This window comes from Lycium ferocissimum, chromosome 9, assembly GCF_029784015.1.
Source record: "Lycium ferocissimum isolate CSIRO_LF1 chromosome 9, AGI_CSIRO_Lferr_CH_V1, whole genome shotgun sequence".
In the NCBI taxonomy this organism is placed as follows: Eukaryota; Viridiplantae; Streptophyta; class Magnoliopsida; order Solanales; family Solanaceae; genus Lycium; species Lycium ferocissimum.
In genome coordinates, this window is record NC_081350.1 from 65,070,305 (window position 1) to 65,095,349 (window position 25,045).

Below are 25,045 nucleotides of genomic sequence, written 5' to 3' on the forward strand. Positions count from 1 at the left end.
CAAATCATGTCTATCACTTTCGACTCCACAAGCTCCTATCCAAGTTATCAACTTAGTATTGAAGAGTTGTACCTTACGATTTCAATTTTCATATTTCTCAATCTTTACCCGATACGTAATTCCGATACACCTCAAACTTTTCGATGCAAGACCTGAAGCCTCATAAAGTAATTATATAACCATCGAACCTCTCATAGTATCACCTCGATATGCTCATAAATTCTCTGAAAGTATCCAATCTTACACCGCTGCTCTAAATCTCACGCAATTACCCCCAAGTCTTTAATAACCAAAAGCGATTACCCAAACTGTCCAGTCAAAATTACTTGATATCGTACTGAATTACCACGAGTAAGGTCCCTCCCCGAAAATAAACTCTAGCCTCACATGATAAGAATTCCTCAATCCTTTCTCTTAAAGCACGCTAACTCATTCACTGTATAATGTTGCGAATTTCTTTCCAACGGTGTACCACCAAGCCATTTCTTATAAATCTCAACATGTCGGTTCACTGAAATATGTTTTTCGCTAGTGGCTGATCACGAACCTCACAAAACTCGGTCATATCACATAGTCCAATCCTACAGATTTCCTTCTTAAGCTCATGCAACAATCACATCTCAACTGGAATGTGCAAGGAAACGACACCACAATCCATACTGGCCCAAGAAATCCCCAGGATGCACCTTTTTCTTATTGATTCACACTCAACTAGACCTCTCTCAACTCGTCAATTTCCCAATTTCTAATCACTTCACGATCATCGATACCGTAATCAATCCTCAAATCCACTCCATCGAATACCACATAATCATAAATCTTGCAAACTAGCTAAATTAATCCTAGAGATAAGATCCCACCACACACTCTGCACATTAGCATTTCCTTAACGCTTACCACTCTGAACTGAACACTCTATAAATCTGGCGTATAACACAACAGTATTACTAATATACTCATGTAACTCACTGAAGCGTCCTTGCCCAAATTGCCCTACTCAATTTTGGAAATGCATTCCTAACTTAACTCAGTTTACTCGTTATCGATCTACCATGTCAATATCCATGTTCACTAATCCCTTACTCAAATCCTTAATGTTGCTAGTCCTCAAAGAATCACCTCTTACTTTAATTATCGGATCTGAATACCTCGAATCACTTCTTAGCTCAATATCCATGAATACAAGGTTTCCAACCTCAGTCCATCACTGACCTCTATTAGTCTGTGACATAACCGATCATACCAACTCATCTATAAACTCTCAAGCCCGCTCTACGCTTTACAATTGCAACTAAGCTCTCACATCACTAGTTCTTGTTTCCATGATTTTCTTTCTGCCCTTACCTCTAAGACACCAACCAACCTTATCGGTCACGCTTTTTCTGAACGCCATGATATAATGCCCCCACAATCCAAACACGATTCACGTACCCATGTTACCTCACCTTAACTTTCATGAACCTTAATCTCCTGAACCCGATAGTAACATGTCTCATTGTAATCCTTCAGTTCCCGTATTTCATTTCAAATCACTCTATCATTATCAACCAACAAAACTCAAATCCACTCGATCCTCTAAACCAATAATCCCACTGATCCGAACTAACCACAAAAAATATCAATACTCCTCCTCAAATCGAAGCGTAGCAGCCAGTAACTTCCCAAGTCATTAACTCATCGCATACGCCCATAATTGAAGTCATTTCCATCAGTCGATTACTAACTCCTCAGAAGTCTACAACCCAGTCAATTTACCGATCAACGATGTGCCCATAGCATTTACTTAATAACCGAGTAGTCCTTTAACATCAACGAGCTTATATCAAGAATAACTTTTGGCACTAGTCGCAGCCTTATCCTGACAACCATGTCAGATACCAATTTTTCCCTTCCCAATCTCACGAAAAGTACTTATGTCTAAGATGTTCTATGAAGTCTCACTTCGCTACACGCTTTCCTCAATAGTCTTCCTTCATGTCCTTATTGTCAGCTATTTTTCTTTATTACACGCAGTCATAATACGTTTGCTCATTTCGATGGTCATTAACGAACTTACACTTGTTCCCATATACCAAAGTGTAATACTATACCGCTGCTGAATCGTCGACCCGCTATTGGTACACTAGTGTCATGCACACCATCATTATGCCTTGATGAAGCTGAAGTCAAACCATTCATATAATCGAGCAACCCACTATTGTTTAGCCATCAATGCACCTTGTCACTTTCGAGCAACCCAACGCTGAATCATAGAGACTTTGTAGCCTCTGAACTATCTTTTCCATTTCTCACGAACCCTCACAATAAATGAGTCTAATCGCGAATCCACACAATCGAATCCTTAGGCCATTACTAGAGACTGAACTTGATCACTTTCTTGGATCAAAATAACACATCTCATACCAAACCACAACACATTATAGATCAACCATTCGCATAAGAATTTAAGAATGACTGTCTACCCTCCGTGGGTGACTAAGATAAGGAAGTTCAGATACCAATTGGGATCGACTAGATACCAATTCAAATGAAGTCGCACGAGAGAATGAAAGAATTGGGAGTTTCCCAAATGTCCTATAGACTCTCGTATATAAGTACGGAGCTCATCGTACCGATCCAGGAGACTCTACTAGACACGCTCTTGTATTATAGACCGGGTAACCTAGGGCTCTGATACCAACTTGTCACGACTTAATTTAGCAAAGTCGCCCGGGCACCTACCTTTTTCACCTTGGTAAGCGAATCCTCAACCCAATAATAGTAAAAACATAAACCAATAATTGAATAAGCAGAAGAGATAAAATCACATAAGTCTGACGATAATAATATAGAAAATATGCAGAAGTAAGAAAAATACACTCCACAGTCTGGTCTAATCCATACAAGAGCATCTAACTAAAATCTCCAAGTCTGGAATATCAATAATACATCAAGTCTGAATATGTATCGGAATAGAAAATAAGACCTAAATAAAGAAGAATCTTCAAGGCGGCGGATGTCTCTTGCTCACCCTGTAGACTATAAGCAACTCTCGGAGCGGCTATCAGCCATGAGAAACAGAGGTCGAATCCACCTGAAATTCTGCATTCATAAAAGAATGCAGCAAGTGCAGGTCAGTACAAAACCACAGTACTGGTAGGAATCATAGGCCGACTAACTTTAGCTAACATAATCAAGACAATAAAGTAAGTAAAACAGGTAAATCAACTAGTATAAGTCAAACACAAGCCAAAAACCAAGTACATGTCATCACCTAGGTTGTAGGATCTAAACCCAAGTGTGCCAAGTTTCAATATATTCAATCCAAATCCAAATAACACAAGTATATCACCAGATCATCACAATAAAAGCCATAGTGCAATGCAATGCAATAATAGACTAAATGTGAATGCAATGCAATGTTGTGTACACATGTACTCCGGACAGAAGTATCGACGCCTTAGTAGCACAATCCATGGGGGACCCGCGGAGTCCATGTACCTCACGATATGATAACAACCTGGATACCGCTACCTCACAATCCCGGCAGAAACCTCGGGAGTCGCTACGCAAAACCTCAATTTCGGGACATCCATCGGATATCGATCCTCACGTCACTCTCATCCAACTGAGGCCAGCTCATCACAGTGTTTTCTTAAGTATCATCAATGTATCAACAGTATATCATGGAGGATAAGAATGCGTGCAAGGTATAAGTTTAATTTAAATAATCAGATCAATATCACAAGTACCACGCATGGGTACGCCAACAATATCATGAAAATGCTACAGAAGCCATATAGAACACTATCCTCATATCAAACATCAACAAGTAAGATACTACAATATCATGAAAATGAAACACAAGCCATATAGAACACTATCAGCGTATCAAACATCAACAAGTAAGATACCACAATATCATGAACAAGATATGTCAATAATCTCCAATATCTACTATCACCACATGGCTTCAAGCCAACAACAATAGAACAAATCAAGTCACAACACAACGGAGTGGCTAGCCCCAATCACACAATAGGGCCCAACCTAAGATAATATGCAACCCAACTTCACACCCGAAGGTTTACAAGCTTTCTCCAACAATATCATCTAAATGTATACTTCGCTAAACGAAGTCTCACCATAGGGTAGACCGTAACTTACCTGGAAGGACGAACAACAATAACACCATTAATCACTCCTTAACCTTTCCTTTCCTTTGAGCCTCGAGATCAAGAAAGTCTAAGCATATTCGAATCATGGAATTAGAATCAAGGAGAACATAAAACAAACCTTACTTCTATCAAGACCCAAATCCCAACCTATGGAATAGGGTTTATCAAATAGAAGGGTGAAATTAGAGATCTAAAGGTCCCAACATGAAATTATACTTTTTGGTGATCAATTCCCATCATTATCAAGCTAGAATAATCAACAATTCATTCAATTTCGGATTCTAGACAAAATACCCAAATTGTGGTATAAACCCTAACTTTCAATTCCACAAATTAGCCTCTACTTAGGAAGAAGTTATGAAATAAAGGACTCTAATCATCTATTCAAAGCTTAAAGAAGCTAACCCAACGAACAAATCATGATTTAGAAGCCTAGAAGGAATATTCATTAAACCCACTTTTAATCTTCCATCACTTAATGAACTAACAAGGTTAAGGGATTCTAAGATGATTAGGGGTACTGGAATAGCAAAGAGATTCAAAGGACTTACCACCAAGGACCTTCTCCAAGAATACTCTAGAATTGTTCCCAAAATCTCAAGTTTCGGAATAGTAATAAATGAGGGACTTAGGGCATTTAACACTTCATTTAATGAACTAAATGCCTGACACCCACTTCCGCGACCACATTACCGCTCCAGCGTTGCTGCTCCAGTGGTCATGCCTAAATGGCATATGCCGCTTCAGTGCTAGGGTGACCGCTATAGCGGTACTACTTCTGTGGTGCTTGTGCCGCCAAAGCGGGTACCAGACGCTAGAAAAGATTTCAAGTTTCACAACTCAACTCGATTTTTTGACTAACTCCCGAGGCCATAGGCTCATAAACCATATACACAGACACATATAAAGACACGCTACGAATGCATTCGTGGCCTCAAAATTTCTAGCGGAGGTCTCGTTGATCGAGTCAACCCCGATTCCTCAATTCCACTTTCCAACCCAAGTCCCAAAATGCACCCGAGTACATTGGGAGCCGAACCAGATATGCACACAAGTTCTAAATGACCATCCAGACCTCTCAAAATTGATGAATTTTTTAAAAATGTCCGTTTACCCAAAAGTCAACTTTGAGTCATTGAAACCACTTTAATCTTCAATCACTTAAAGAACTATCAAGATAAAGGAATTCTAAGGTGATTTAGGACAATGGAATAGTAAAGGGATTAGAAGAATTTACCACCAAGAAGATCCTAGAATTGCTCCCAATAGCTCAGATTTTGGAATAGTAATAAATGAGGGACTTAGGGCATTTAACACTTCATTTAATGAAATAACCGCCCGACACCGCTTCTGCGGTCCAATGGCTGCTATAGCAGTCAAGCCAAAACTGCACAGGCCGCTTCAGCGGTAGGATAACCGCTATAACGGTACCGCTGCCACCAAAGCGGGCACCTGAAACATAAATTATCCCAAGTTTTCACAACTCAACCCAAATTTTCGACTATCTCCCTAGGCCATCTGCTCACATACTGGATATGTAGACATGCACAAAAATATGCTACGAATGCACTTATGGTCTCAAAATTCCCAACGAATGCCTCGTTGACTGAGTAAACTCCCGATACCTCAATTCTAACTTCCCAACCCAAGTCCCAACGTAACGACCCACTCGGTCATTATTTAATACTTCACGAACCCATGTCCAATCTAGGTCCACTTCGGATAAGGGTTAGGAGGGCAAGTATTTCATGGGAATTCAAATAGTTATTCGTAATCGAGGTAGGTTACGGTTTACTTGAGTTAGACTTTGATTTGTGAATCGTAAATACATATAGAGTTGAAGGGAGATTGCATGATTAGGTCTTCAGACACGGAGTTTGGATGGATATATTCATGATTTAATGGAACTTATGTGTAAATAGTAACTAGGGTAACAACGATTATATATTTGAGTATTAAGTACTACTATTGTTGATGTTTATGCGTTACGAAGTAGGAAGTGATTGTTTGCCTTTGTTAGGGAGAGCTATTCCAAAGCTAGAGTAACTATTCTCAAGCATATTTAGTCACCGTATTGATTGATGAATAAATTGCAATATCCATATGGTTGTTCATTCTTGTTAATATAAAATGGCTGCATCAGGTGAGTTGAAAAGAAGGCATAATAGCGCACGCTGCCAAGGGCATATTTCATGATATTATTTTCATTCATTAGCCTCGTTGCATATATTGCATGTGTTCATGAGGTAATACATGGAGCAGAAAGTCTGAGTAAGTGCCAGTTGTGTTATCCGATTTGTATGGCCGAGTTGGGTTGAATATGAGGTACTATTTGACAATCGAACATTGGCAGCAATGTAAAGGTAGATATATTTACCCGTATGAAAAGGTACATTTTACCGGTGGTGAGGATGTGACATTGAATGTGACTCGGGTCCGAGGAGTGATCTTGAATGAGTGGTACATGGACGCCATGGGTCCGCTGCCTTGAAGACTCCTCTTATTTATGTCTTATCTTCCATTCTGAGACATATTCAGACATGATGTATTATTATATTCCAGACTTGTACATTTCTAGCTAGATGCTCTTGTATGGATTAGAGCAGACTCTGGGGTGTATTTTTTTATTTCTGTACTTGTTCTATATTATTATCGTCAGACTTACGTGATTTTATTTCTTTCGCTATTTAAGTAATCCTTTGTGTTTTAACTATCATTGGGTTGAGGGTTCGCTTATCGAGGTGAAAAAGGTAAGTTCCCGCACGACTTTACTAAATTGGGTCGGGACAAGTTGGTATTAGAGACTCGAGTTACCCGGTCTATAATACAAAACCGTGTCTAGTAGAGTCTCATGGATCGGTACAATGAGCTCCGTACTTATCTGCGAGAGGTTATAGGACATTTAGAAAATCTCACTTTCTTTCATTCTTTCGTACTACTTTATTCTAATTGGTATCTGAAATAATCAAATTGGTGTCTGACTCTTATCTCATCTCTCATAGATGGTGAGGACTCGAGCTACTATAGCCCGAGGTCAGGTACCAGAGCCCGCAGCTACCGCTGGCACTAGAGGGCGAGCGACAGACAGAGGGCGCGATAGAGCTAGAGGCAGCGGGGCTGCCCTAGCCAGGGGCAAGGATACTGCGATAGGATAGCGGTACGAGAGATCTCCGTCTCCAGAGCCTGAGGATCAGTAGGATCGAGACCAGGCTGCCAAGGATGGTGTGGCGCCGGCACAGACACAACCCAAGATTACTTCTGATCAAATTATACAGGATACTATGGCCCGTGTTCTATTCCATCTAGATGCCCATCAGGCTGTCGCTGGTGTTACTACTCCTGACGGAGGTTCACAGACCAGAGTTGGGGAGCAGACTCCTGAGCAGAGACCTACTCGAGTAGCACACCCTGCTGCAGCTATGGCTTCCTATATTGATGCAGTGCCAGCCTCGGGTGATGATCTTAGGCCCGTGAAGGGTGTTGTTACCACCGTGTCTGATCAGAATCTTGCTGGGAGGTTTAGGAAGTTGGAGCCGTCGAGGTTTTCGGTACTTCTATAGAGGACGCTTATGAGTTCATCTTGGATATGCATGAGTTGCTACATAGGATGGGGATCATAGAGACCCATGGATTTGACTATGTGTCCTACCAGTTTCGCGACGACGCAAAAACTTGGTGGAGGTATTTTGTTGCTTGCAGACCTGAGGGTTCTCCTCCCCTTGATAAGTATGTGCCTCGATCTTTGAGAGAGGCACGTAGGGAGGAGTTTCTACATCTTCAACAGAGGGGTGTGTCTGTGGAGGCCTATGTGACCCTCTATCTGTATCTGGCCCGTTATTCCACTCCTTTGATCCCTACTGAGCCTGACAGGATTAGGCTTTTTGTTGGTGGGCTAGTCGGTTCTCTTCAGATTTCTTGCCTTCAGATGGAGGCTATGGGGGCTTCCTTCCAGTCCATCGTTAAGCATGCTTCTTTGGTTGAGGCCGCTAAGGCCCATTTGGAGGTAGTAGCGAGAAGAGGCAGCGTCAGATTGGGAGTTATGGTGGTTCTAGTCCGAGGGGTGCCGGTCAGTTAGCCTTTTCTGGAAGCATTATGTTGAGTCACTCTAAGAGTAGAATCAGTAGCTCACCTCACCTTTTAGGAACCAAATGAGAATCACACGTAGACGGACCTGAGCATTCTCCTACTCTACGGAGCCCTCTGGAGCTAGAGCTGGGGATTGAGAGCCCTAGAAAGCCTAGAGCATTTCATGCTAACAGTAGCATAATCCTTCCTCTCTCTAGTGTGAAGCCGTACCCCTGCAAGAGGGAGTGTCTGGTTCTTTAGGACCAAGAACACAGCGTCTGGTTTTGAGAATCTAAATATACCCTCTGAAATAGCTGCATTCATTCTGTTATCGCCTAAATGAAATTGTAATTCTAGTTCAAGGGGCGCCGGTCAGTCTTCTAGGCTGTATCAGCCATATTCCTACTACCCTGTGCATTCAACTTTGCAGGCTTCCTCCAGTGATCCACCCAGGTAGAGAGCTCCTGAGAGTTTATTTTCTTGACCGGTAGACAGGGCTATTTCATCCGGGTCCTCAGCTTCAGTTTATCAGCCTCCGACATCTCTGACCTATTTTTCATATGGAGAGATTGGGGATATTGTAAGGAGATATCCCCGACCCAGGAGGGATTATTAGCCACCGATGACTCTGACATCATCTGGTGGTCGAGGTAGTGCTTCTCAGAGGGGCGTGCTCAGTCAAGCCACGGTGGTTCTCAAGGTTCTAGAGATGGATCTCAGGCAGTTAGAAGTGGGTCCCAGGGTGTGAGAGGGCGATCTCAGACTGGACGTGGTGGGGCCCATTATTACTCATTTTCGGGTAGGCCCGAGGCAGAGGCCTCAGATGTTGTTAATTCAGGTACCATTTATGTCCGTCATAGAGCAGCATATGTGTTATTTAATCCTGGATCCACTTATTCGTATGTGTCTGCATATCATGCTGTTGATTGGGATTTGCCTTGTGATAGCATAGATATACCTGTCCATGTGTCTACTCAGATTGGAGATTCTGTCGTGGTTGATCAAGTTTATCGGTCGTGTTTAGTTACTTTTATAGGGTATGACACTTGGGTAGATTTGATGATTCTTGATATGGTGGACTTTGATATTATCTTGGGTATGACCTGGCTTTCTCCTTATCACGCGATCTTGGACTGTCATGCCAAGACAGTTACTTTAGCCATGCCAAGCATTCCTAGACTTGAGTGGAGGGGTACTCCTAGTCCCGCTCCGAAGAAGATCATTTCCTTCCTTCAGGCGAAGAAGTTAGTCAATAAAGGGTGTTTAGCTTATCTAGCTCATGTGCGTGACACGACGGTTGCATCTCAACCCCTTGAGTCCATTCCTATTGTGAGCGAGTTCGCGGAGGTATTCCTGTCTGATCTGCCGAGTATGCCATCCTATCGCGACATTGACTTTTGTATTGATTTGGATCCGAGCACTCACCCTATTTCTATTCCGCCATATCGGATGGCACCTACCGAGTTGAGAGAGCTTAAGGAGTAGTTACAGGATTTATTGAGCAAGGGGTTTATTAGATCGAGTGTCTCCCCTTCGGGTGCTCCTGTGTTATTTGTGAAGAAGAAAGATGGAACCATGAGGATGTGCATTGACTATCACCAGATGAACATGGTTACTACTCAGAACAAGTGTCCTATGCCTCGTATTGATGACTTATTTGACCAGCTATAGGGTGCTTCAGTGTTTTAGAAGATTGACTTGCATTCTGGATACCACCAATTGAGGATCAGGGCTGAGGATATTCCGAAGACAGCCTTTCTAACAAGATATGAACACTATCAGTTTCTGGTGATGTCTTTTAGGCTTACCAATACCCCGGCTGCATTTATGACTTTAATGAATGTCATCATTAGGCCATTCATTGACTTCGTCATGACTATGTTTATTGATGATATCTTGGTGTATTTCAAGAGTAGAGAGGAACATGAGAGCCATCTACGTACTATTCTTGGGCTGTTGAAGAAGCATAGCTTGTTTGGTAAGTTTTTGAAGTATGAGTTTTGGTTGGATTCTGTGGCATTCTTGGGCCATGTTGTGTCTAAGGATAAGATTATGGTTGACCCACAAAAGATTAAGGCTGTGAGGGGTTGGGCGAGGCCCAATACTGTTACCGAGGTTCCTAGTTTTGTGGGTTTGGCCAGCTACTATCGTCGCTTTATGAAGGGTTTTGCTGCTATTGCATTGTCTTTAACCAGATTAACTCAGAAAGATGTTCCCTTTCAATGGTCCGATGATTGTGAGAAGAGCTTTCAAAAGCTCAAGCTTCTTTTGGCTTCAGCCCCGATCTTAGCATTACCCATGGAGGGTAAGGATTTCCCAGTCTATTGTGATGCATCCCGTATGAGTTTGGGTGTTGTGTTGATGCAGGAAGGTAGAGTGATAGCTTATGCTTCCCATCAGTTTTAGATTGATGAGAAGAATTGCCCTACCCATGATTTGGAGTTGTTGGCCATGGTCTTTGCTTTGAAGATTTGGAGACATTATTTGTACGGTGTCTATTATGAGGTTTTTACCGATCACCGTAGCCTTCAAAGATATGTTTACCCAGAGAGATCTTAATTCCAGGCAGCGCCGATGGATGGAGCTCCTGAAGGACTGTGACATCTCTATTCTTTATCATCCCGAGAAGGACAATGTTGTGGCTGATGCCTTGAGTCGCAAGGCAGTGAGTATAGGAAGTTTAGCTCGTTTGAATGTTTTCGAGCGTCCGTTAGCCATGGAAGTTCAGACTCTGGCTGACAGTTTCGTTCGCCTTGATATTTCAGCCCCAGGCAGGGTTTTGGCTTGTGTAGAGGCGAGGTCATCTTTATTGGATCAGATCAGGACTCATTAGTTTGAGGATACTCAGTTGAGCAATATTCGAGATAGAGTTTTGAGGGGTGAGGCCAAGGAGGCCGTGATTGATTCTGAGGGCATTTTGAGGATTAAGGGACGCGTGTGCATTCCTTGTGTTGCTGATTTGATTTAGTTGATCTTGTCTGAGGCTGATAGCACTCGATATTCCATTTATCCGGGGGAGACTAAGATGTATCATGACTTAAGGCACCACTATTGGTGGCGTCGGATGAAGGGAGATATAGTGGATTTCGTGGCTAAGTGTGAGAATTGTCAGTAAGTTAAGTATGAGCACCAGCGACCCGGCGGTGTACTTCAGAGGATGCCCATTCCTGAGTGGAAGTGGGAGAGGATTGCCATGGATTTTGTTGTAGGTCTTCCAAAGACCCTGGGCAAGTTTGATTCTATTTGGGTGATAGTTGATCGGTTGACTAAATCCGCTCATTTTGTTCCCATTTAGATTTCTTATACCGCGAAGAAGTTAGGCAAGTTGTACATTCGGGATATTATGAGGTTGCATAGGGTTCCCATTTCTATCGTATATGATCGGGGTACTATCTTCACTTTTCGATTTTGGAGGGCTTTTCATGAGAAGTTGGGTACCTGATTGGTTCTCAGTACTGCTTTTCATCCCCAGACCGATGGCCAGTCCGATCGGACTATTCAGGTGTTTGAGGACATGTTGAGAGCTTATGTTATTAATTTTGGCGGTCATTAGGGTCAGCACTAGCCATTGGCAGAGTTTGCGTACAATAACAGTTATCATTCGAGTATTGGCATGGCGCCTTTTGAGGATTTACATGGTAGGAGATGTAGATCTCTGGTTGGTTGGTTTGATAGGTTCGAGGTTTGACCTTGGGGTACGGATCTGTTGAGAGAGTCCCTTGATAAAGTGAGAGTTATTCAGGCCAAGCTTTTGGTAACTCAGAGTTGGCAGAAGATGTATGCGGACCGAAGGGTCCGAGATCTAGAGTTTGCTGTTGATGACCAGGTTCTATTGAAGATTTCACCTATGAAGAGTGTTATGAGGCCTGGGAAGAGGGGAAAGTTAAGCCCCAAGCATATTGGCCTATTTGAGATTGTAGACAAAGTGGGCGATGTAGCTTATGAGTTGGCCTTGCCGCCAGGCTTGGCAGGAGTTCCTCCGATTTTTCATGTTTCTATTCTGAAGAAGTACCATGCCGACGGTACTTACATTGTTCGTTGGGATTTGATATTACTTGATGAGAATTTGACCTATGAGGAGGAGCCTATTGTGATCTTGGATAGGTAGGTTCGAAAGTTGAGGTCGAAGGAGATTGCTTCTGTGAAGGTGCAATGGAAGCATCATCCTGTTCAGGAGGCCACATGGGAGACTAAGTCCGACATGCAATGCTGATATCCCTAGTTGTTCACTAATTCAGGTACTTACCCACTCTTTTCCTTTCTTCGCTCGAGGATGAGCGATAGTTTAATTGGTATCTGATGTAATGACACACTTGGTCGTTATAGTCTTTCTGGCACTTTCGCCCCTTTTTGAGCTTGGTTAGCTCACTTTTAACCCGAAGGGACTGTTGACACACTTTCCGAGGTGTCTAGATTTGATTCAGGCGACCTTTTGTGAAATTTTGGCTGAAAGTGAAAAAGAGTTAACTCAAAGTTGACTTTTGTGTAAACGGACCTTTTTCAGAAATCCGTCAATTTTGAGAGGTCTAGATGGTCTTTTAGAACTGTGTGTATATCTAGTTTGGTTCCCAATGCACTCGGATGCATTTTGGAACTTGGGTTGGGAAGTTGGAATTAAGGTATCGGGGGTTGACTCAGTCAACGAGACGTCCGCTGGGAATTCGAGACAACGAGTGCGTTCGTAGTATGTTTTTATGTATGTCTGTGTATGTGGTTTGTGAACAGACGGCCTCGGGAGTTAGTCAAAAATTCGGGTTGATTTGTCAAATTGGGAGTAGTTTTCTAGTGTCTGGTGTCTGCTTTAGCAGCACCAGCATCGCGATAGCGCTACAGTTGTAGTGGTCACCCTGCCGCTGAAGCGATCGGTGCCAATTGGGCATGACCCTGTAGCGATCATGGGACCGGTGGGGCGGCACCGCTGGAGCAGTAATATTGTCACGAAAGCGGGTGACGAGCAGTTAGTTCATTAAATAAAGTGTTAAATGCCTTAAGTCCCTCATTTATTACCATTCTGAAAATTGAGCTCTTGGGAACAATTCTAGAGGATTCTTGGAGAAGATTCTTGGTGGTAAGTCCCTCTAATCCCATTGCTATTTCATAGAATCTCTTTTTCTTTATTAGTTCATTAGTAATGGAAGATTAAAGTAGGTTTAATGGATATTTCATCTAGGCTTCTAAAGCAAGATTTGTTGATTGGGTTTATGCTAGATTATGATGTATCTAAGATTGTTAATCAAATACCTTCCATTATTAGTGTTGAATTCTTGAATTTAAGAGTTAGGGTTTATACCCAAAATTGGGGGGTTACTTGGATTTTGAAATTGGATGAATCCTTGAGTTAATTTAGCAATTAGTTGATGGGTTTTGATCACCTAGTGCTTAATTGGATAATTTACTCCTGAATTTCCCTTTTTGACCTTGTGGGCCCCGTTTCCCCAAATTGTAGGATTGGGTTTTGACCCAATTTGAATGATAGCAATATAGGTATTGATCTTCATGATTTCTAATCTAGATTTTGAATATGCCTAGTCTTTCTTGATATTGAGGCTCAGCGGAAAGGGAAGGCTAAGGAGTGATTGTAGGTGTTATTGTTGTTCGACCATCCAGGTAGGTTATAGCTTACCCTTGGTGAGACTTCGTTTAGCGAAGCATATATTTAGATGATATTGTCGGAGAAAGCATGTAAACCTTCAGGTATGAAGTTGGGTTGGGTATTGTCTTAAGTTGAGCCCTGTTGTGTGATTAAGGCTAGCCACCCCGTTGTGTTGTGACTTGATTGCTCTATTGTTATTGGCTTGATGCCGCGTGGTAATAGTAGATATTGGAGACTATTGATATATCTTGTTCACGATATTGTGGTACCTCACTTGGTGATGTTTGATATGGCGATAGTATTCTATATGACTTGTGTATTCTTTCATGATATTATTGGCGTACCCATGCTTGGTACTTGTGATATTGATGTTGAATCATACATTGCACTCATTCTCATCATTCATGATATACTGTTGATACACTGATGATAATTGAGGAAACATTGTGATGAGCTGGGCTCAGTTTGGATGAGAGTGGCGTGAGAGTCCGATATCCGATGGTTTTCCCGGAATTGTGGATTGAGTGGTAGCGGTTGCTGAGGTTTGTGCCGGAGCCGTGAGATACATGGACTCCGAGGGTTCCCCATGGGTTATGCTGATGAAAATCCTTCGTGGGCAAAGATCCGGAGTCTCGTCTTTTTATTGGGCAAAAAATCGGGACGAGTAGTGCTTAGACTTTGCGAGTCACCCTGAGTTGTGCTACCGAGTTGACGATACTTCCGTCCGGAGTACATGTGTACACAGCATTGCATTGCATTTGCATTCATACATCATTGCATTGCATTATGGCTTATATTGTGATGATCTGGTGATTTACTTGTGTTGTTTGGTTTCGGATTGGATATATTGAGACTTGGCATACTTGGGATTAGATGTTTCCACCTAGGTGATGACTTGTACATGGTTCTGACTTGTGTTTGACTCATACTTGTTGATTTATCTTCTTATCTTACTTTATTGTCTGGATTATGTTAGCTATACTAAGTTAACCAATGATGCCTACCAGTTTTGTGGTTTTGTACTGACCTGCACTTGCTGCATTCTTTTATGAATGCAGAATTTCAAGTGGGATCTAATTCCGTCTCTCGTGGCTGATAGTCGCTATCGCATCTGACTTAGAGTCTACTGTGGTGAGCACGAGACGTCCGCCGCCTTAAAGACTCCTCTTATTATGTATTACCTTCCGTTCTGAGACATATTCAGACTTGATGTACCAGACTTGTATATTTCTAGTTAGATGCTCTTGTATGGATTAGACCAGACTCTGGGTTGTATTTTCTTATTTAAGCACTTGTTCTGTATTATTATCGTCAGACTTGCGTGATTTTATTTCTTCGCTATTTAAGTAGTCCTTTATTTTTTTACTATCGTTGGGTTGAGGGTTCGCTTACCGAGGTGGGAAAGGTAAGTGCCCGCATGACTTAGCTAAATTGGGTCGTGACACGTGCACAAAAATACATACAGCACACACATGAAATATAACATTAGTTAATTATGGATCATGCACATGCATAGGCCAAAAGTTAGAATCATCTGTCAAAATTTAAAAATGTAAACTTCAAATTGCCGGAATAGTTAATAAAATAGGATAAATGCTCTGAAATCTGCGCATTGCTTTGCCATTATCAAGTTTAAATTAGTTATAAGTTGAGATAATAGTTAAAAAAAACGATTACCTAACTATTGCTTAAGCTTGTATTCAGGAATGTTTTGCTTCTACTCCTCATTTTTCTACCAAGGTCTTGTCAATGTCCTTCTCAAGCATCTTAATTAATATCCACATGGCATATTCCATTTTTACAGTAGCTGTAATTGCATATAACAGGATGTTAACAACCAAATATAGGGAAGGCAATCTAGTGGATAGTAGAGAACTTGGTTTAGCTAATAACATGTTTTAGTCTCACAACCTAAAGGAAACTTGCAAATTAATATATCTTCACACGTGATATTTTCACATGAAGGGGCAATTACTCAAACAACTCAGGCAATTGATGGCATAAACATAGCTCATTTCGTGGAAGTTTTGCTCATTTTGTTGATTAGTAAGTCTTGTACTACTATAGAACTTATTCATTTGCTCACAATGCGGCTAAACTTATATTTACTTTACTCATCCTCCATACCAATTATTTGTCTAGTCATTGACTGACAGAACATTTTCGTAAAAGCCAACCACAATCCATGTATTATTTGCTTTGTCAAGCAAATATACTAATCCATCAAAAGCATAAGATAGCTATTTAAACAGATGTAATAATGTTTGAAAAACTGTCAGTCATTGTCAGATCTGGAGTTATTAAAGAAAATGTCATCAGGAAGTCTAATTTAACATATAATGCTGTCAAAATCTCCAGTTCTCTTACTCAAAATTGCATGAGTTTCATTATACAAAGTTGGTTACCAAAGGCCATACTAATTAGAAGTTTAGAGTAAATCCTACGAAAATAAGGTCCACAAGAATCAGAAGCACAAGAAAATATTGTAACTCGTTGGATAAACGCTCAACATATGAGTTCACCTACTTCCGAGTCCTTGATCTAGCTGCAGATTCTTTATAAGCAAAGAATCACATTGAAGGCAAGTGATGAAATGATTCTAAATTGACTTGGAGTGATTCTTATCCTCATAATCTCAGTTTTTGACAAAACAAATACGATGAACTGTCAAATAGATTTCAAGATAATAGCTGTTTCTAAAGTGTAAAAATAAGAAGCATAAAGTAATTTTGGGCATGAAGGCTTAATGTTTGGGTATATATGTACTAAACGTGTAAGTTACTTACTATATAGCGCACAAAAAATATATCCATGGAAAAGGGAAAAGAATAAACGTATATGAACTAACTTGTAAATGCAGGAGTAACTTTTTTTCCCTTTGGACAGGTAAAAAATAAGGAAGAAGACGACAAATAGTTGTACTTCACAATCTTAGAAGTGCATTAATGCTTACTGGTTATTCATATATGTACTAATGCGTGATTTTATTACTACATAGTAACACAAAATTATATTTGTGATCAAAGCAGCGACAATAGAAAAATAAAGTGGTTGAAAAATAAGGATCTCCATACCTTTGCCAATCTTGATGTTGATTTTGGGTAAGTCTATTCCGATTTGTAAAGTCACTATCGACATTACAAGACATAAACAAACCCTTAAGAAGGAGGCCACGATTGGAGAACATATAGCAACTGTTCTGATTTTGTGTGCCACCGATGAGAGTTGTCGGAGTTGAATTTTCGTGTGGTAGTGATTTTCAAGATTATTTCAAAGTTAGCGAATTGGAGGAAGGATAAGGAGAATACAGGGAGAAGGAAGAAAGGATTTAGAGAGGTTCTTTATTTGGCTGGGTTTTGCAAGGTTTGTTTGGAATCGGACATGAAAGAAATAACAGAGGAAACGGGTTGGATTGGCGAAATGTTGTTCTTTAGTGTCTTTTGGGTTCTTCCTGAAACGTTGTTGCTTGGAGTACTTTTGGGTCATTTTTCCCTGGGAAATTGTGACAAATTGAGAAAAAGATAAATACAAATCTTGTATTTTTAGGGCGCCATGTCGGCAAGGCTATGTCCCAGGTTTATACATTTATATAGATATAGATTTCCGCACATATATATATTATCAAGATACGTTTAGTACTATTTATTTGTGTTTAACTTTCGCATTATTTCTTAAAAATGGTTAATCATTTGGGGATAGTTCGCCTACTGAGGGATAGTGTAGGAGCCATCATGACCTGTGAATTGGGCCGTGATAATAAAATAAGCTACAACATAACTTGAATATAGACAATTCCAAAGAAAAGAAAAATATCAACAAGATTCAACTTTAATAACATCACTCTATATAAATCAAGTTTGTTAATGAGTCATTATTTCTAGATAAGGAGGTATGGTTTGAAAAAATTAGAATAATAATACAACTATGATAAATGACAAAAATAAAGAAAAAAAAATACGGGAAATTACATTGAAACACAAGAAATAAAGGTTGGGAAGTGAGAAGAAAAGAATGATATGAAAAAATTGAATTAATAAATAAATAAATAATTAAAATAAAAAGAAATTAAATATAATAGAAATAAAAAATGAAAAAGAAAAAGAAATTAAAATAAAAAGGAAAAGGAAATAAATTAAAGAGTAACCTTGTAATTACACCATGTAATTACCTGTAATTCTCACCTCCCCTTGAAAATTGAAGAGTGTAATTACTCTTCCTCAATTACACCCAATTACAAGTTGACCAAGTAATTACGTGGTCAGACAAACCTGCCAAAATTGTGCAATTACATCCAATTACACCCATATCAAATTAAATGGTGGCTTTCCAAATAGGCTCTCAACAAGCCAATATATAAAATCAAATTTTGGAAATAAGAACAACATAAATCACCCATAAAGTTTAGAAATTCTTCTTTTTTAAAATAGTCATGTTGTCTGAGCCAAACTTTCAACTGCGTTATATAACTTTCAGGGGCAGAGCCAAAATTTACGAGTTCGGCAGAACTCAGTAACTTTGACTCAAACCCTGCATTTGTACTAAAAAATTCAATACATTAATAAGTATAGAAAAACATATCTTAAACCCAGTAAGCAAAAAAATTATAATTCGAAACACGCAAAATTAAAATTCCAGATACGCCATATCCACCTCTGACGATGTGTATTCGATTATTTTGGGACAAAACTGAATCCCTTCAACAATGAGTCCACCTTTATAATGAAGACGTTTAATCTCAAGCAGTCTTGCTTCAACAGGTCCATCATCACCTTTCTTGCTATCAAAATATCCCAATTCTACTTCCATCCATCCATCTCCTCTCATTTTTGGAATATTCCCACTTGAGAGTTTCACAGTATTTGCTTGTTTTTCAGTCTCAGTGTCACTCTCATAATTAACAAACCTAATAATTGCATTAGCATATTCAAGTCCATGGAACATATGATTTACCAATTTGAACACCAAATAAGCAGCATAATTAGTCTTTGGTGACAGCATTTCTGTTCCTATTCTTCCACGAATATCCAACCAACATATAGATCCAAGACATGCCACTTCTGAGAATCTGTAAGAAAAAGTATTGCAAGAAATATTTGTAAGGAAAATTTCATAAATCGGATCTGAAATTTTATAAGTCAGAGGCCAGCGGGCTTTGGGTAAAATATATTAACTTTTAAAAGCATTAAGTTATGTACACTCAATGTGAGATGTAATTTACTATTGAAGATTGTTCTTTTTGCAATCAAATCCGAGTTCGTACCATAGAAGGACTACTATTTGTGGGCGATGGGGAGGGGAGTGGGCTAGAGCTTCATATTAAAGGTGACTCCTTTAGAGGGCTTGAACCACCTTTTCTTAAGTGCAAAGAAATCTTTACCATCTACTTTTTGTGCTAATTGTTCATCATTGATTAAGAAAAGAAATACTGAGGGTTTTATAGGCTTGAGTGGTATCTCCCACCTAATTGACTAGTGATCTTTTGGGTTTAGTTTTCCTAGTTAGTCTATGATAATTGTCATATAGCAGGTTGGTTAATTTTTGAAGCTGATACTCGGGGTAATAGCTTGGTAGAGTACTTGGATTGTTAGCATGGACGGACCTTAGAGGTTTCAACCCTTACCATGGTAAGACGTTAGAAATCGTGGTCTGGATCCAAAAGAAGTGTCAGCCGTGACCAAATGGGCTAGATGAGTGCCAGAGTGGTTCTCTGGATCAGTGATGTCAATCGTTATCAACAAAGCCGTTGGTCCTCAAGCAAGGAGAAATTATTGTGTCAATTGTCTCTAGCTCATCAATAAAACATAGAAATACTAAGGAGTTTATAGGCTTGAGTGGACTCTCCCATCGAATTGGCTAGTCCTTTGGGTTGGGCTCTCCAAAATATATAACAACTCTTAAGTAATTTAACTTGTTAAAGTAGGTTCTTAATCTATTTTATAGATTAACGTATCAAATAACTATACAATCTTTAAATCCAATGGGCAACAGAGAAAGAAAGAGCTAGTCTATTGCATAAGTTAAACATTAATAAGTACAATCATTTATTCTCTCCTCTTATATATAATATAAAATTGAAGTTACAGATGAAATTTACAAAATGAAAAAAGATAAACCTGGAATCGGGGCGTCTCTTCCATTGCCAAAAGTATGAGTTATCGCCCAACGAAATTGTAAGCTCTCTTGGTGCTATCATAAAACACTTCTTCCCAGTATGCTTATCAAGTAAAAAACTCTGAGAAAATGAAAAAGTATTAAAAAATATCAAAAATTGATCGTATTGTATTTATAATCCGATTAATTCAAAATTAACACTACGTAAGATTCGAGAAAGTACTTTCTATCACGTCTTTTTTCATTTACAAGCATTTTCAACAATATCCAAAATTAATTGTCTTGTATTGTACTGTATTGTCTTTGTTTTGATGAAATAATAGTTTGATACATTGTATTGTTTTCCGTCATTATGTTATGTCAATATCAACAACTTGAAAAATAAATTTGCAATATTATAAAGAAAAGTAGCATACGGGATAGAGTTATTATAAAAAAAAATATAGGGAAAATAGATAAAATAGGATTATAAAGTAAACAAAGTCAAAATAATAAAATAAAATACGGTAACGACATGACAACATCAAATTGATAGCCTTTTATCGTTACACAACAATGGATTTAACGATACGATACAATGATATTTAAGTAACAAACAAAACAAACACAAACAAAAAAACATTGTATTTAATTTACAATATGATATAATACAATACAGTTGATAACAATTACCCAAAGGGAACATTGTTCAATTTAACAAATAACCTAAACTTTGGGGAGTGAAATAGAATAAAACATGATTAGTTCGATTTTTTTGTTACATTAACTGCGAAAAAAGATAATTAGAATTAGAACTGTCAATATGGGGCAGCTAAGACCAGGCGGGGGAATTTGATGCCTGGCCCAACATTTTGATGGGCCATAAAACAAGCACGGGCTGCAGGCCAGCCTGGGCTAGCCCACCTTTTTTTTAAAAAAAAATTCTTCATAATTTCTTAAATTTAAATCCTTATCAAAAAATGCTAACATAAATATTTACAAGAAAATATTGCATGGTGTTAGAATCAAATCCACAAAATAATCCTAATAATATTTATTTAGTACTAATTATCTAATGCTTTTTATTTCTAATAATGTCCATTATGTAGGTAATTCCATTGAAGTAATTTGTTGTTTTTGTACAATTTAGACTGCATATGGTGTGTTCTTGTTCGATTGTTGGTTCTAGAACAAAGTCGATTTTAATTCAAATTTAGCTTCAAGTAAAGATTTGATTGTATGGCTTCAATGTGATATCTCTACCATACTATGCAAGCATCTTGGGTACAATCGTAAAAGCAAACGAGGTTGTTGGACATAAAGCTTACATGAAATTAAATAATTTTAGATATTGTTATTGTATCTGATGTAACTCGAACGACATAGAGATAGTAATAAGAAATCTAAACATTTATTCAGTAACAGTACAACTAACTAAAAATTTTAGTACTCTAGTTTCTTTTTTTTCTTTTTTTATTTTTATTTGGCCCATGGGCCGGTCTAGCCCATCCTCGCTCAAGTCTCACGAGCCAGTGGATTTATTTGGGTCAGCTAAAAAATCTTGTTCATTAATGGACTTCAAAAATCATAGCCCTAGTCTATTAAATCAAGAGTTGAGCTAGGCTTACTCAATGGGCCAAGCCCATATTAACAGCTTGAGTACGTATCTACAAGATGTTCAATTTTAGAATAACATATAAAAGTTGGTAACTATTCGGAAAATCTAAAGGCATGCAAATATTAATTTTGAAAGGAGAATTATAGATTGAAATTGTTTTATCTGTAGAGTAACCTGTAAATTTTTGTTGACTAATTAATTGACCTAGAAAATCTACTATTTTACTAGCTTACAAATAAATTCCATGTTGCAGAGTTACTTAATACAAGGAGCGGAGCTAAAGAGGACAAAGGGTTCAATTTAATTTTCTTGACCTAAAAACTATAGTGTACAAGTAGAGCAGATGATTTTTCTTATTGATATTAAGACAGGATTCAATGAGGAAATTTTTTTAATTTAATGGTTAAGGGATTCCATAGTTTCTTTAATAGAACACATATTTAAATCTTAGTTGTGACATCCCTAGCATTTTCTTTTAATACATTATATGAATTTTGCGCCTCCGCCACTACCTGATACCTATGCCGATGAAAGGTAGCAAATACCTAATTAAATAATTAAATTTCACGCAAACTGACTCAGACACTGCCGTTAGACAAAGAAAAAATCATAAAAAGTAACAACTTCAACATGGGATTTTACCAGTTTGCCTCCATCAAGGAGAATGGGAGAATTACACAGACTAAAAAATAGCTCCTTTTTCGTGTTGCAAACAGGAGGAAACTCTGATTTATCAATTATTTCTTGATAATCAGCGGGCAAAAATCTTCCCCAAATTTCATCTGATTCTGCAGGAAATCTGAATCCTCTTGATAAAATTGTTGATCGTACTGCATCTGCTGGAGTTGTGTGTGAAATGATTTCAAATATGCATCCTTCTAGCAATCTTTCGAAATAATTCATTAGAGCAATGGACTTGGAAAAAATTCACCGTTCGTATATAATAATTTTATAACTAAGGAATGCTTAAGGACAGCTTTGAAGACTATGTAAAGAGATAGAACCGCCTATGTTATTTTTGTTCCATGTTTTATATCGAATTAAGTAAGGGTGAAAATCATATTAGTCCCCTAAATTTTCTTAAATATTAAACTTACCTCTCAATTATGCGCAATAGACATTCTTTCCTCCTTATCCTCTGCAATGTCTATTTTATCCTTGCCATTTCAATCCTCTATTCTACATGCCATTTTCACTTGCATACATAAATACTAGAGTTTTGGTTACAACAACAACATGCTCGGTGTAATTCCACAAGTGGGGTTGGGGAAGGTAGGATGTACGCATACCTTATCCTACCTTTGTGGGGGTGGAGAGATTGTTTCCGATAAATCCACGGCTCAGGAAAGTGTTTACGGGACATGTGTGATAGAAAGAATATCAATAGTAAAATAGTTAGACAAACCAAGCAAAAGAAGAAACACGGTAAGGTACAAGGAGAGTACTAATAACACTACTGATAAGGAAAAGACGAGACTAGGCCCCTATTTCAAAAATGAAAAGTAATTTTTTAAATAGAAAATTTGTTACATAAATTTAAAAACAATACCAAAATATCATGATTTTAAAGAGGTACAAAAATTACAAAATCATGATATAAATAAAAAGACAAATTTATATAGTGTGAGGGTAAAATAAGTATTTAAAAGTCAATTAAAATAAACTTTTGATTTTAAAGTAAAATGGGGTGGTGGGGGGGGGGGGGGGGGGGTAGGATTGTTAATGATTTTCACCCGATAAATAAGAAAAGGGAAGAGATTTTAGAAATCTAGCTTGTCAGTTATATTAATAAGTCCAGATATGCATATAATTATATTTCTTTTGCTGTAATGTAGTATTCGTACCCGCAGGATGCGTCACCGGTATCTAAGGAATTAATCGTAAGAACTTATAACATATTTTGTTTGATATAATAAAATCTTTTTCATATCGCATTGATATATTTAAAATCAATAAATTTGTGAAACAATAAATATAATTATTTTAATATACTAAATCTAATGTCATCAATGGTGTATACTTTAATAGAAATTTTAATTGAAAATTTAAATGGATACTTAATATTGGAGCTGTAACGGCCCAGCCTACTAGTAATATTGTCCGCTTAGGCCCCTACGGCTTTAAAACGCGTCACTAGGAGGTAAGACATGTTTACTTATATGCCCAGAGCCACTCCTGTGTAAGCCTTGTCGATGGTGGGCAAGAGTTCAACTGAGTTAGGAAAATTTCGGGTTGGGGGGGGGGGGGGGGGGGGGGAGTAGGCAAACCTCGGTCTTTGAGTCTAAGCAAATTCCATGCGGTGGGGAAAACCTCAGCGAGGACACTGAGTCCATAAGAGGGGCTGTATGTGACACCCTAACTTAGGAGGAAAGTCCCACATCGATATAACACAGAGAGGTGTTGGGTATATAAGTAAGCATGCTTTACCTCCTAGTGACGCGTTTTAAAGTCGTTCGAGCCTAAACCCAAAGCGGACAATATCGCTATTAGGTTGGGCTGTTACAGGAGTTATTAAAACATGCCAGCCCAGCCAAGCCTCGCAGGCCAAGGTATTTGATGGACTAGGGCTAGCTGCCCTATCATTTCAAAGGGTCTTAAAATAGCTAGCCCAATCCAGCCCTAGAAGGGTCGCCGGTTGGGGGGGCTAGCCCTCCATTTTCTAATTTTCTCATAAGAAAATTTATTTTCAATCTAAATTCAAACTTTAAGTATGCCAATTTGTTAACATTTGTGATATATGATTATATGAAAGTATTTAAATCTACATCAACTTATAGTAAATTCAACAATAAACATTGTCAAGCGCATTTGAACTTGTTAGTGATAAGTTGTTGTCACGATCCAAATAACACAGACGTGATGGCACCCACACTAACCCCCTTGGTGGGCATACCATCCTCTTATATCATTACTTATCCAATTTAAAAATCAAATAAATAACAAGATCAAGCATAATTAGTCTAAGTCATAGCATAGATAAATAAGTGCGGAAGATACTAAGTCATAATACAATCCCCAAAAACTGAAGTCACCGTACAAGAGCAACTAACCAATGATGTCTAAGAGTAGATACATATGTCTGAAATACAAATAATAATGTCTAATGGAAGAATAATAGACAGATAGGATGGACTCCAGGGCTGTAGGCAGGTAAGTAGCTCACCCTTGTAATCATGGCAGCAAGTAGCCTCAAGGATAGAAATGGGGTCTCAAAGATGATCCGAGCTCAAACTCTGCACTAAGAAAAAGTGCAGCAAGATAGTATCAGTACACAACATACCGCTAAGCATCATAGGCTGAATAAGATTAGTTCACGCATATAAGGTGTCATGTCCCAGCCTTGGAGTGGCGTGATTCGCACCCAGCACCTTACTAGGGCCCAACGAACCAAATTTTATCTCGCATCATCTATGTATCGAATGAAAAATAAGGCCAAGGAGGCCAACCATGAACATAATATCATGCATATGTATAGGTATAATGGGCCCACAAGGTCAACAGAACAACTGACAAGACATGACT

The 25,045-nt window shown here is 38.8% G+C and overlaps 1 protein-coding gene and 1 long non-coding RNA gene across 2 annotated transcripts; both read right to left on the reverse strand.

Moving 5' to 3' along the window:
* Window positions 1-16,130: 16,130 nt before the first annotated feature.
* On the reverse strand, window positions 16,131-17,347 carry LOC132029440 (uncharacterized). Its single transcript, XR_009407810.1, has 2 exons — window positions 16,890-17,347; window positions 16,131-16,369 (listed from the first exon to the last, which is right to left on the reverse strand). It is a non-coding gene; the product is annotated as an uncharacterized LOC132029440 (long non-coding RNA).
* A 305-nt stretch (window positions 17,348-17,652) lies between these two features.
* On the reverse strand, window positions 17,653-22,517 carry LOC132029441 (F-box protein PP2-B3-like). The gene is made up of 3 exons (XM_059418709.1): window positions 22,166-22,517; window positions 19,929-20,047; window positions 17,653-18,718 (listed from the first exon to the last, which is right to left on the reverse strand). Exons 1-3 carry the CDS (start codon window positions 22,424-22,426, stop codon window positions 18,439-18,441), a joined length of 660 nt encoding a protein of 219 aa, XP_059274692.1. The 5' UTR covers window positions 22,427-22,517; the 3' UTR covers window positions 17,653-18,438.
* Window positions 22,518-25,045: the final 2,528 nt, after the last annotated feature.